Genomic DNA, 13,712 nt, shown 5'->3' with positions numbered 1-13,712 from the left:
GTCACGGCGTGTATTAAATTCATTGATGCGTGGCGGAGAGGGATGAAGGTGAGCCCAGCATCCTGTTCTGTTGTGTGCTGAGTTTTAAAAATTGTCTTCTCTATATCATAGATCTCCTATTTTAATTTTCATTACTCATAATTATCATTTGCTTTCGTTCTATCCTTCACTTTTATGTGCTGCTGAAAACCTAATTTGTGCTTTGTCTTTGAAGCATTTTGCAGCATTTTTCTACTTTAACATTGCACTTGTATAGCAACCGTCTTGCTGTTTTTTCCCTGCTATTTACTATAATTTCATTTTTATTGCATTTGTGTAATTATCACAATAGCAGTTAATTGCGTTTAAAAATTCCCAAAATAATACTGAAGACTCCTTATTTAATCTATTTTGCAAATGTGTGCATTCCATTGTGTCAGAATATGTTCTCGTTGTGCTTTTTAAATTTGTAGTTTGTGTCAGTATCTTCTTGAATAAGTGCCAAGTGAGAAATGTGCCGTATGTGTATCCAGAAATTCTAAATTCAACATCATGGATTTGTTGGAGCCCTTAAGTTAGATTCTCAATCATATAACCCAGATGGAGGGTATTCAGCTTGTGGTGAAGATTGCTCTTTCAAACAAATTAGTTTCACTGCACAGCTTTAATTCATGAGGTAAAACAAGTGATTCACCCCTGCCAGTTAGCCAAATCACATTTTGTAGATTATTGCACTATATATTTGAAGTCTATTGGTAGTAGATATTACCTTCTCAGGCATGAGAAAGTTTACTTTTGAAGGTTCTCTTAACTCTGATCCAAGTAGTTAACATGGAATTAAGAAGTGTGCAGTTAATAACTGCAAAGTAAAAGAATGATTATATATGTCAGCTTAAAGTGCATCATTGTAATTTTGAACTATGTGTGCATTTTATTTACTTTGATTTTTGTAAGATATGTTATAGTCCTAGTGCGGTGATAATATTTTATAAGTTGAGGTTAGAGAATTGTGAAATGTTTTTATGAAAATATTAGGAAATTGCCTGATTGGATTAGTAGAATAAATTGACAGTTTATGAATTTGGACAGCATACTTTCTGCTTCCTCCCAATAGCTCCAAATATGCAAGCTTTCAGAGCTTGGAATTTGCACCAAAAGATCTGTCCAGAGCTTTGAGCAGCTCTTCGGGAAGCACAGTGTTACGATTTTTGATTTGCTTCTAGAAGTCTTAATTTTTAACTGAAACACACTCTTTACACAATTTTCTGACAAACCGATCCAAAAAGATGAGAATTGAATGCATATGCAGCAGATTAGTAATATTTTGTTTTGTAAATATGCACATTGTTGTTTTAAGAGATGGAGGGGGTCAAAAGTAAATAGTACACCTGCAACTATTAAAAGTAGTTTAAAATCTCAGTACTACTACTGGTAGTAGTTGTACATGAGAAACTGAGTAGCCAACAGATTTAATGCCACAATTTTTTTTATTAATCTTAAAATTCGCATGTCCTGTAAATTGAATATTTGCCTTGCGGTTATGGTTTTGCCCCTATCCGGTTCTGTCAGTACCTTGAATTCAGTAACAATTTTAAACTTGTATTTCTAACAGGTTTATGCTGAACTTAGCTTTAAAGAATTGCTATAGGGAATAGTGAACGGATTTGAAATTTTCCCCATTAAAGTTATTCATGAAGGGTTTATTTTGGTGAGTGTTGCACGATTTTTAATCTAAAATAAAATTGGAAGTTTTTGTTATTATATTATAGAAGAAACTAGATTAACACTTCCCTTTCTAAATTTCATCCCACTGAGGGACGAGAAAATAATGCCATAATAGATCGTCCCTATGTTACCACATTATAAGTAACAATTCCTTTTAAATGTTTGAACTCGTGAAATTACAACATAGATATCTCAGGGTTGCTGTCAGTGCTTTGATCAATAGCTATTTGTTTGACGTTGCATATTTGGAAGAATATCTTTAAATTGTTAATCCAATGTGAAATGCTACAATGTATACGAACAAGTATACAATAATAAATACATCTGAAAAGGTTTTTCAGTATTTGGGAGCTTGAGGATTTGAGAACTACGTAAAATTTTTGTTCTTTATTTCCACTCAGTTGTGTAATTTACTTCCGAAAAATATGAAATTACTTTTCCTTGCAAATAATTGCACATGCCTGGACTCCAGTGTGGGTCAGTCAGCTTTAAAGGAAAATAATCCGTGGCATTGTGGATTTCAGTTAACATTGTTGTCTGTAAAAAAAAAGTAAATTTTATGATCATATTCAAATATGTCTCTATTAAAAGACATTGCCCAGTACATACTGATCACACTGTTGTCCATCACAGAAACTTATTACGTCACATTTTGTACATTTCCTTTCAATTCCCAGATGCAGTCAAAACTACTTTACAATTTAGTTCACTTTTTTTGTAGACTTGCCATTTCATTCCTTCATTTGCATAAGGTAGTGTTTGCGCTGACTCATCACTAACAATACTATAAATGATGGACCAGTAGGTATACAAGAACAAAGTCCCATATTTTGATTTCAGTAGAATAGTAGGAGTAGGTGTATTATTGTTGATTTCAAAGGAACATCTTTAATTGCAGGAGTTAATATTGGACCTTTGGAATGTATTGATTTGAGACTATGTGCAGGATTCCTAATGACAGTAAAATAAAGTTTTGGTTTCATTAAAAGCATTCTTTATGCCAGTTGTCCAAAATAATTAATGTGGAGTAATCTGTTAATAATGTTAGCACTGTTAGCTCTTAACTATTAGGAAATTTTAAGTTGTTTTTACTTTTAATAGGGGAGAACGGCGGTTTGAAAAACCAGGGCGAAAAGAACCAGGTCAGTTTAATAATCTGGAGAGTTTGCTAACTTACTAAGTTGATTGTTCAGTCACAACATACATTGTCTTCACATGTATTCTTTATTTGGGAGTTTTAAATTTGAATTAAATGGTGCTCTTTTCACTCATGGGGTGTGGACTAACGTTCAGTCTAATGTTTATTAAGTTAAGTAATTTGAGTGTTGGAGTGGTGTATCTGATTACAATCAAATGGAATTTGTACTATTGGATATGGACACTTGTTTCCATTCATTCAGGGCATGTACACATCAATTTGGGCGGCACGGTGGCACAGTGGTTAGCACTGCTGCCTCACAGCGCCGGAAACCCGGGTTCAATTCCCGCCTCAGGCGACTGACTGTGTGGAGTTTGCACGTTCTCCCCATGTCTGCGTGGGTTTCCTCCGGCTGCTCCAGTTTCCTCCCACAGTCCAAAGATGTGCAGGTCAGGTGAATTGGCCATACTGAATTGCCCGTAGTGTTAGGTAAGGGGTAAATGTAGGGGTATGGGTGGGTTGCGCTTCGGCGGGGCGGTGTGGACTTGTTGGGCCGAAGGGCCTGTTTCCACACTGTAATGTAATGTAATCTAATCTAATCTAATAATAGCTCCAGCATTGACACCCCTTCCGACCAGATCTTGAAAAGGTGATGGTAATCTGCATTCATTATTCAACAACTGTTGTGATGAGGGTACAGCCACAGTGCTGTTCAGTAAAGAGTTTCAGGATTGTGATCCTGCAACAACAAAGGAATGGTGACAGATTTCCAATTTAGGATGATGTGTTACTTGGAAGTCGCATATTTGGTAACTCAGCTTGAAGAAGCTGAAGCAAATTGCTGCTTGTCGACACCACATGTTGAAGTCACTGTTCTTTTTATAGTAAATGGAGTGAATATTTGAGGTCATGGTTACGTTACAAATCAAACTGGCTGCTTTGTCTTGGATCATGTTGATCATAAATGTTGGAGCTGTACTCAGTCCCAAGCAAGTGGACTACTTCATCACATTCCTGATTTGTGCCTTGATGGATAAAATTTGATAGTCAGGAGTGTGAGGAGTGCAACATATCCAGTCTCTTCACTGCACTTGAAGGACTTTATGGGACTGACTGAGTTAAGTTTCTGGTCATTTATGATACTGAGGATAATATTAATGAGGACTTGGTACTGATAATGCTAAAATGTCAAAAAGAAGTGAATAGATTTTCTTCTTGGAGAGTGTTATTTCCTGGCACTTTTGTGAGAAAATGTTACCTATTGCTCATCAGCCCATGTGTAAATATTTTCCAGGTATTACTGCTTGAGGATTTGTGAATGGTACTGAATAGTCATAGTCAGTGAGCGTCCTCATCTCTGGACTGATGTTGGAACAAGGTTTAATGATGAAATTGATGAACTTAGGCAAATTCCCAACAGTGATATCCTGGAACTCTGGCTTACAACAAACATGGCCATTTTCCTTTTATGCTACTTGTAATTCTGACTGAAGAATTTCTCTTGATTCACATTGCCATCAGTTTTGCTAGTTGCTCCTTGATGCTGTATGCAGTCAAATACTGTCATAGTGTCAAGGACAGTCTTTCTCGCTTCATCTCAGCCTAGGATTCATCTGTTGTACAACGATATTACCAAGGCTGACTTGAGATCTGGAAGTGATGGTCCTGATTGAACTCTAACTGAATAGATTGCTGATGAGTAAGGCTTACTTGATGATGCTATTGACATCTTCAATCCAGCATGTACTCCAATTTTTGTTTTGTAGTACATAACCAATTAATTTTGTGATAACAAAGGGGTTAACTGTACATTGTCATGTGACCATGCAGCCTATAACAAATGTTGCCTCTGTCACCTTTGATGGAGATGTTAATTGGCTTAGATTTGGTCTGCTTTTTATGGACAGGGCTTTCATACGTAGGCGATTTTACACTTTCAGGTGGATGGTAATATTACTGTACTGTAAAAGCTTGGCTAGAGTTAGGCTGGTTCTGGAGAACAAATCTTTACCACTACTGCTCAACTATTGTGAAGGACATAGCCTATGATGTATTCTGTAACTCAGTGTGCTTAGACATTGGGTGATGATACATAGAATGATTTGAATTTGCTGAAGATAAATGGGCCCTTTTTGGCAACTCTCGCTGCAGAACTTGAAGACGTTTCAACGTTTGTTTTTGCACTCAAGTTCAGCTCTGACATTGTTGAGGTTAGAGGTGTTCACGGGTCCCTTTTCCTTCTCAGGACTGTTCAGTTGTCTACCATTTATGACTAGGTACTGTGGGAGTGTAGAGCTTTGATTTGATTTGCTGCTCATGCCATTAATTTATTCTGTTTATCACGTGTATAATTCTATGTTGTAGTTGCTCCAAATTGGTCATGGCTTGCCCTTCTACACCACTCATTGAGCTAAGATTGCTCAATCATTGCCATCAAGTCACAGGAGCAAAGTATATGCCACACGGAAATTAAAGAATGTTGTGACATGCAATTCAGCTGCTTCTCTTGACCCATGCACCTTAAAGGTGCATAATTTTGAGCAGCTAGGTCTGTTCTGTTCTGAATCTTAGATTTAACACGATAGTTGTGCCACAATACATTAAAAGATGTTCTCTAAAGACAGGAACTTGTGATTGTCTTTCCTTTGTTTATTCATTTGTGGGACATAGATGTGCTGGCTGGCCAGTACATACTGCCCCTCCCTAGTTACCCTTGAGAAGCTGTTTGTTGAGCTATCTTCTTGACCCATTGCAGTCTATATGCTATAAGTTGACCCACAATGCTGTTAGGGAGGGGAATCCATGATTTTGACCTAGCGGCACTGAAGGAACGGTGATATATTTCCAAGTCAGGACAGTGAATGGCTCCAAGGGGAACTGCAAGTGGTGGTATTCTCATGTATCTGCTATCATTGTTCTTCTAGATGCAAGTGGTTGAGAGTTTGGAAGGTGGTGTCTTAGGATCTTTGGTGAATTTCTGCCATGTGTCTTGTTGATGTACACACTGTTGCTACTGAGTATCAGTGGTGGAGGGAGTGGATGTGGTGCCAGTTAAGTAGACTGCTTTGCCCTGGATGATGTCAGCGTCAGTGTTGAAGGAGCTGCACTCGTCCAGGCAAGTGGAGGATACAATCAGACTCCTGACTTGTGCCTTATTGATGGTGGACAGGCTTTGGAGAGTCAGGAAGTGAGTTACTCGCTGCAGTATTCCTAGTCTGTGACCTACTGTTGTGGCTACTGTGGTTATGTGGTAAGTTCAATTGAATTTCTGGTCAGTAGTAACCCCTCGTATGTTGATAATGGGGTATTCAGAGACTAATAGCATTGAATGTCAAGGGACAAAGTTAGAATATCTTCCTGTATTAAACATGGTCATTGCCCAGTATTTGTGTGGTGTGAATGTTACTTGCCACTTGTTCGTCCCTGCCTGGATATTGTACAGATCTTACTGCAATTGTACATAGCCTTGGTATCTGAGGATGAATTCATGATGAACATGGTGCGATCATCCTGACTTCTGATCATAAGATGGAGGGAAGGTCATTGATATAGCTGCAGATAATTGGGGACTAGAACACTACTGAGGAACTCCTGCAGAGATGTCCTCGAGCTGAGATGACTGACCTCCAATCACAACCATGCTCCAATGTGCCAGGTATGACTCCAACCAACAAAAAGTTTGCCCCCGATTCCAGTTTTGCTGGGGTTTCTTGATGCCATACTCAGCCAAATGAGGCCTTGATGTCAAGGGCTGTCTCACCTCTGGAGTTCAAATCTTTCTGTCCATGTTTGAGCCAAGGCTGTAATCCGGTCAGGAGCTGAGTGACCTGTTTGAATCCAAACTGGATGTGAATGAGCAGGTTACTAGCACTGTTGATGACCGCTCACTTTATTGATGATAGAGTATAGGCAAATGGGGCGGTAATTGGCTGGATTGGATTTGTCCTGCTTTTTGAGTACAGGGCACACCTGGATAATTTTCTGCATTTTTGGCTGGATGCCAGTGTTATAACTGTACTAGAAGCACTTGGCTAGGGAAACAGTAAATTCTGGAACAGAAGTTTTCATGGAATGTAATCAGTGCCCCTAGCCTTTTCAGTATCCAGTGTTTCCAACTATTTATTGATATCACTTGGAGTAAATTGAATTGGCTGAAAACTGACATCTGCGATGTTGGGAACCTCTGGCGGAGACTGAGATGGATCATCCACTTGGCACTTTTGGGTGAAGATTGTCTTTTTCATCATTGAGGATTGGGATATTTGTGGACCCATTTCCTGCATTGTCCACCACCATTTTTGACTGGATGTGACAGGACTGCAGTTGTTAGTTGTAGGATTGTTTACTTCTGTTTGTTACTTGCTGCTTATATTGATTGGCATGCAGATAATCCTGTTTGATAACTACACTAGGTTGACTCCTTGTTTTTAAGTGTGGCTGGTTCTGCTCCTGGCATGCTGTTCTGCACTCTCAATTGAACCAGGATTAATCCCCTGGCTTGCTGGTAGCGGTTGAGTGGAGTATATGTGGCTTGCATATTGTGCTGGCATACAGTCTTCTAATGCCGTTGATGGCTCGCAGTGCCTACTGTGATTCAGTGACTGTGACTATATCGGGCTGTTGCTTGACTAGTTTGTGAGACAATTCTCCCAATTTTGGTAATAGTGCCTACACCTTCGTAAGGAAGACATTGCAGGATCAGAAGACCTGTTTCTGCCATTGGCTTTTCTGGTGCCTAAGTCAATGCCATGTAGTCCATCTGGTTTCATTTTTTAAGACTTCGTAGTGATTGATACAACTGAGTGGCTTGCTAGGCCATTTCAGAGTGCACTTAAGAGTCAACGCATTGCTGTAGGTCTGGAATCGCATGTAGGCCCAGATAAGGATGACCGATTTCCTTCCCTTAAGGACATTAGTGAGCCAGATAGGTTTTTCCAGTAATTAGCAGTGGTTTCATAGTCATCAAGAGGTATAGTTAGTAAGTTTGCAGATGGCACCAAAATTGGGGGTGTAGTGAGCAGTGAAGAAGAATACCTCAGATTACAACGGGACCTTGATTGGATGGGCCAATGGATTCAGAAGTGGCAGATGGAGTGTAGTTTAGATAAATGAGGTGCTGCATTTTGAGAAAGCAAATCTTAGTAAGACTTATACAATTAATGATAAGGTCCTAGGGAGTGTTGCTGAACAAAGACCTTGGAGTGCAGGTTCATAGCTCTTTGAAATTGGAGTTGCAGGGAGATAGGATAGTGAAAAAGGCATTTGGTATGCTTTTCTTTATTGGTCAGAGTATTGAGTGCAGGAGTTGGGAGGTCATGTTGCGGCTGTACAGGACATTGGTTAGGCCCCTTTTGGAATATTGCGTGCAAATCAGGTTGTGAAACTTGAACGGGTTCAGAAAAGGTTTACAAGGATGTTGCCAAAATTGGAGGATTTGAGCAATAGGGAGAGGTTGAATAGGCTGGGGCCTTTTTCCCTGGAGCGTCTGAGGCTGAGGGGTGACCTTATAGAGGTTTATAAAATCATGATAAGCATGGATAGGATAAATAGACAAAGTCTCTTCCCTGGGGTGGGGGAGTCCAGAACTAGCAGGCATAGGTTTAGGGTGAGAGGAGACAGATATAAAAGAGACCTAAGGGGCAATTTTTTCACACACAGGGTGTTGCGTGTGTGGATTGGGTTGCCAGAGGATGTGGTGGAGGCTAGTAGAATTGCAACATTTAAAAGGCATTTGGATGGGTATATGAATAGGGACGGTTTGGAGGGATATGGGCCGGGTGCTGGCAGATGGGACTAGATTGGGTTGGGATATCTGGTCGGCATGGACAAGTTGGACCGAAGGGTCTGTTTCTGCGCTGTACATCTCTAGGACTCTAATAGATTCTTAATTCAAGATATTTTTATCCAATTAAAATTCCACCATCTGCTGGTCTCCAGACCAGAGTTTCTGAATTAGTAGCCCAGTGATAATACCACTAGGTCATCACCACCTCTAGAATATTCCTCCTAATATTGTCCAGAAGTGATGCTTCTGTGACGGGTATAGTTTACAGTCTTGTGTTGGTTGTTTCACTGCATCCATCACGACTAGGCCAACTGTCAAGTTATGTCGCTGCTAAGCCAGTCTCGGTGATGAGCATTGACAATCCCTGCCCAGAATACATTTTGTTCCCTTGTATCCTTTGTAGTTTTTTCCAAGTGCTATTTAATATGGAGTATTGATTAAAGAATGAAGAGAGGTAGTTAGGTGGTGATTGTGTGATTTTCTTGATGTTTGATCATCAGACTTCAGTGATTTACACAGCAGCTCCCTGAATGCAAATCAGTTTATCTCCTCACAGATGCTGCCAGATTTAGTAAGTTTCCAGCAATTTTCTGTTTTTACTTAGACTTTTAACATCTGCAGTATTTAAATTTTGTCTCCAGACCATTAGTAACCCAACCACTATACTACCGTGCTCCTCACTAACACTAAAAAAGTTTCACTTACAGAAGCACCGTGCTTGCCTTGTGCTCAACTTTGACAAGAATGTTTCCAACATACTTTAATGTAACGTCATTATTATGAACATAAATGGTGAGAACTGTCCACTTTGAATTTGTGAAGATACTTTTCAAAATAAGTTATTTTTAATGTTCCTTTTAATTTCTTCCCCTGTAAGGATGAATGCATCTAAATGCAATTTTATTACATAAACTTTTAAAGAAATCAGCAGTTTTGAGCAAAGCTTTATGTAGGGAATGCTGGATGATCAGAGAAATTGAGGTTTTGGTCAAGAGACCAAACATATATCAGATATAGATGGCAGAGATTGAGTGAATCCTTAGAGCTTAGGAGTATCATTTAAGAGGGAAATCGGGAGGGCAAAAAGGGACATAACTTTGGCAAATAAGATTAAGGAAAATCAAAGAGATTTCTACAAATACGTTAAGGACGAAAAGGTAAGTAGGGAGACAATAGGGCCCCTTAGACCTGTGTGTGGAACTGCAAGAGATGGAGGAGATGGTGAATGAGTATTTTGCAGCTGTCTTTACTGTGGTAAAGGATATGGAAGCTGGAGAACTTGGGGAAATAGTGACATCTTGAAAAATGTCCATATTACAGAAGAGATTGTGCTGGATGGCTTAAAACGAATAAGGGCGGATAAATGGATGAGACCTGATCAAATGTATCCTAAAACCCTGTGGGGAAACTAGGGAAGTGATTGCTGGGAGCCTAGCTGAGATATTTGTTTCATCGAAAGCCGCAGGTGAGGTGCCGGAAGACCGGAGGTTGACTAACATGCCACTATTTAAGAAAGGTTGTAAGTAAAAACCAGGGAAGTATAGACCAGTGGGCCTGACATCGGTGGTGGGGAAGTTGTTACAGGGAATCCTGAGGGGCAGGATGTACGTGTATTTGGAAAGGCAAGGACTGATTAGGGATAGTCAACATGGCTGTGTGGGACGTCATGTCACACAAACTTAATTTAATTGAGTTTTTTGACGAAGTAACAAAGAGCATTGATGAGGGCAAAGTGGTAGATGTGATCTTCATGGACTTCAGTAAGGCATTTGTCAAGGTTCCTTATGGTAGACTGGTTAGCAAGGTTAGATCTCATGAGTACAGGGAGAACTAGCCATTTGGATACAGGGCTGACTCGAAGATAAAAGGCAGAGGATGAATGGTGGAGAGTTACTTTTCAGAGTGGGGGCCTGTGCCCAGTGGTGTGCCACAAGGATTAGTGCTGGGTCCACCATTTTTTGTCATTTATATAAATGATTTGGATGTGACTTTAGGAGGTATGGTTAGTAAGATTGCAGATGACACCAAAATTGGAGGAGTAGTGGACAGTGAAGAAGGTTACCTCGAGTACAATGGGCTCTTGATCAGATGGAGTTTAATTTAGATAAATATAAGGTGCTACATTTTGGAAAGGCAAATTGGGGCAGGACTTATTCACTTAGTGGTAGGGTCCTGGGGAGTGTTGCTGAACAAAGAGACCTTGGAGTGCAGTTTTCTAGTTCTTTGAAAGTGGAGTTGCACGGAGATAGGGTTGTGAAGATGATGTTTGGTATGCTTGCGTTTATTGGTCAGAGCATTGACTATGGAAATTGGGAGGTCATGTTGCAGCTGTACAATATATTGGTTAGGCCACTTTTGGAATAGTGAGCACAATTCTGGTCTCCCTGTTATTGGAAGAATATTGTGAAACTTGCAAGGGTTCAGAAAAGATTTAAAAGCATGTTTCCAGAGTTGGAGGGTTGAGCTATATGGAGAGGCTGAATAGGCTGGCACTGTTTTCCCAGGTGCGTCAGAGGCTGAGAGGTGACTTTATAAAGGTTTATAAAATCATGAGGGGCATGGATAGGATAAATAGATAAGGTCCCTTCCCTGGGTTGTGGGAGCCCAAAACTAGAGGGCATAGGTTTATGGTGAGAGGGGAAAGATTTAAAAGGGACCTAAGGGGCAACTTTTTCATGCAGAGGGTAGTGCGTGTGTGGAATAAAGTGCCAGAGGAAGTGGTGGATGCTGGTAGAATTACAACATTTAAAAGGCATCTGGATGGGTATGTGAATAGTAAGGATTTAGAGGGATATGTGCCAAATATTGGCAAAAGAGCCTTGATTAAATTAGGATATCTGGTTGGCATGGGTGAATTGGACCAAAGTTTCTGTTTCTGTGCTGTATATCTCTGACTCAATGCTTCCAGTGCTCTATGGTCTTTTTGGAGTAGTCATGCTGTACATATATCAATTATTTAGCAGTAAAACCATACATTACTCCAGAAAATAAAGTTAAGGTCATCAGTTAAGTTCTCTACCCTTTTATTTGTTTTAAGGTTCGAGTCATCCTAAGGACCAACATGCCAACTTGGGTGCTCCAAATGATTTCCTCTCATCCTCTGGGTTTCTTTCAAAATCAGGTATGCTAAGCATTAATGTGCTAAAGGAATTGATTAATATTTACTGCTATGGATATTAAAACAATGTTTTACCAAATAACTTAAAGCTTTTGCATTCAAGAACCGTACTTTTGAGGGAAGCTGGAAACTGTCAGCATGTGCTCATGCTTACCAACAAAGTCTTTTGCTCGAGTTCCAAAAAAATCAGGTTTCAATGAAACTTACCAATAAGTTGCTCTCAAAGACTGTATGTAGATTGGCCAAATCAAATTTGTAACAATGCCATAGAGGACAAAATTCTGGAATGTATATGAGGTGGTTTTTTGAATGAATAATTTGAGGAACAGTAGAAGTAGACAATTCAGTCCCTCAAACCTGCTGCACCATTTAATGTGGTATGGCTGAGCTCAATTGCACTTTCCTGTCTGTTCCTCATGATCTTTTAACCTGTTACAAAATAAAAATTTATCACTTCAAATTTAGTCTCCCAGAATTGGCCACATTCTGAAGTAGTGAGTTCCACAGATTCATCACCCTTTTGAGCAGCACGGTAGCTCAGCGGTTGGCACTGCTGCCTTGCAACACCAGGGACCCAGATTCTGTTTCACCCTTGTAGATTAGGTGGGTCAGCCATAGGAGATGCAGGGTTCCAGGGACAAGGTTTTTTTGGGGGGGGTATGCTCTTCAGTAGTTGATGTGGACTTGTTGGGCTGAATGGCTTGCTTCCACACTGTAAGGATTCTATGATTCTTCTATGATTTGAGAGAAGTAATTCTTCCACTAGGAGCCAACTAGAGAACAGGCTATCATAGACTGGGTATCGTGGAATAGGAAAGGAATAGTTGGCAGTCTAGCTGTGTGAGGTCTTTTGGGGAAGAGTAACCTTAAAATCCTAGAATTGTCTAAAAAGATGGAGTGTGTCAAAAATGATTCTGAGATTAGGGTCCTGAGTGTAAATAAAGGAAGCCGAGACGGTATGAGGCACGAACTGTCTATGATAAATTGGAGAGTGCTGCATAAAAAAAATTGATGCTGGAAAGGCAATAATAAACATTTTGAGAATGCCTGGATGAACTGCAACAATTATTAATTTCTGCTGGCACAAAATGGCTAACAAGGAATCAGGGACAGTATTAGATTCAAGGAAGGGTCATATAAATTGGCCAATAAAAGCAGCAGACCTGAGGCTGGAGCGCAGTTTAGATTTAAGCAAAAGAGCACAAAGTGATTGAGGAGGGAAATAGAGTAAGCCTGCAGGGAACATGCTATCTGATTGTAACAGCTTCTAAATGTATGATAATAGGAAAAGATTGGTATAATCAGAAACAGGGGAAGTTACAATGGGAAGCAAGGAGATGGCAGACCATACTTGTTTTGGTTTTGCGAAGGTGGGGACAAATCATGTTCCAAAATGTGAGGAAAAACACAAGGTCGAGTGAGAGGGAGGATCTGTAGGAAATCAGTAGTAGGGAATTGGTATTGGGATAATTGAATTAAAATCAAATAATTCTAAGGACCTGATAATCTACTTGCCAGAATATCTAGGGAAATGGCATTGGAAATCATGGATGCATTGGTTATCATATTTGAAGATCCTGTACACCCTGGAGCAGTTCTTTGGGATTAGAAAGTAACTAATGTAACTTTGCTATTTTAAAAGGATGTAGAGAAAATAAGAAATTTGTAGTCTGGTTAGCTTGACAGTAGTGTCAGGAAAATTTGAAAGAGTTAAAGAGTTAAATAGCCGACCACTTGGAAAACGAGGACAGGATGGGATAGAGACAGCATGAATTGACAAAAGAAATTCATGCTTAACAAATCCACTGGAATATTTTAAGGCGTAATTAGTAGAGCAGGAGCCAGCGCATGTTGTTTTCTTGGATTTTTAAAAGGCTTTTGATAAGGCTTCATTTAAAGGACGTGGGATTGGGGGTAGTGTATTCAATGGATAGAGAGCTGTTGGCAGACAAAATGTAAGAGTAGGA

At 39.8% G+C, this 13,712-nt stretch overlaps 1 protein-coding gene across 1 annotated transcript in view; it reads left to right on the top strand.

Annotated features, from left to right (window-relative positions):
• gigyf2 (GRB10 interacting GYF protein 2) overlaps window positions 1-13,712 on the top strand; it is a 173,146-nt gene that overhangs the window by 59,104 nt on the left and 100,330 nt on the right. The window contains exons 7-9 of the mRNA XM_043702938.1: window positions 1,637-1,687; window positions 2,806-2,846; window positions 11,665-11,748. Of these exons, the coding sequence (XP_043558873.1) occupies window positions 1,637-1,687; window positions 2,806-2,846; window positions 11,665-11,748 (176 nt within the window). The remainder of the gene's footprint in view (window positions 1-1,636; window positions 1,688-2,805; window positions 2,847-11,664; window positions 11,749-13,712) is intronic.

This window comes from Chiloscyllium plagiosum, chromosome 13 (assembly GCF_004010195.1).
Source record: "Chiloscyllium plagiosum isolate BGI_BamShark_2017 chromosome 13, ASM401019v2, whole genome shotgun sequence".
Lineage (NCBI taxonomy): Eukaryota > Metazoa > Chordata > Chondrichthyes > Orectolobiformes > Hemiscylliidae > Chiloscyllium > Chiloscyllium plagiosum.
Note: the sequence above shows the minus strand (reverse complement) of the source record. Positions and strands in the feature narration are given on the sequence as shown.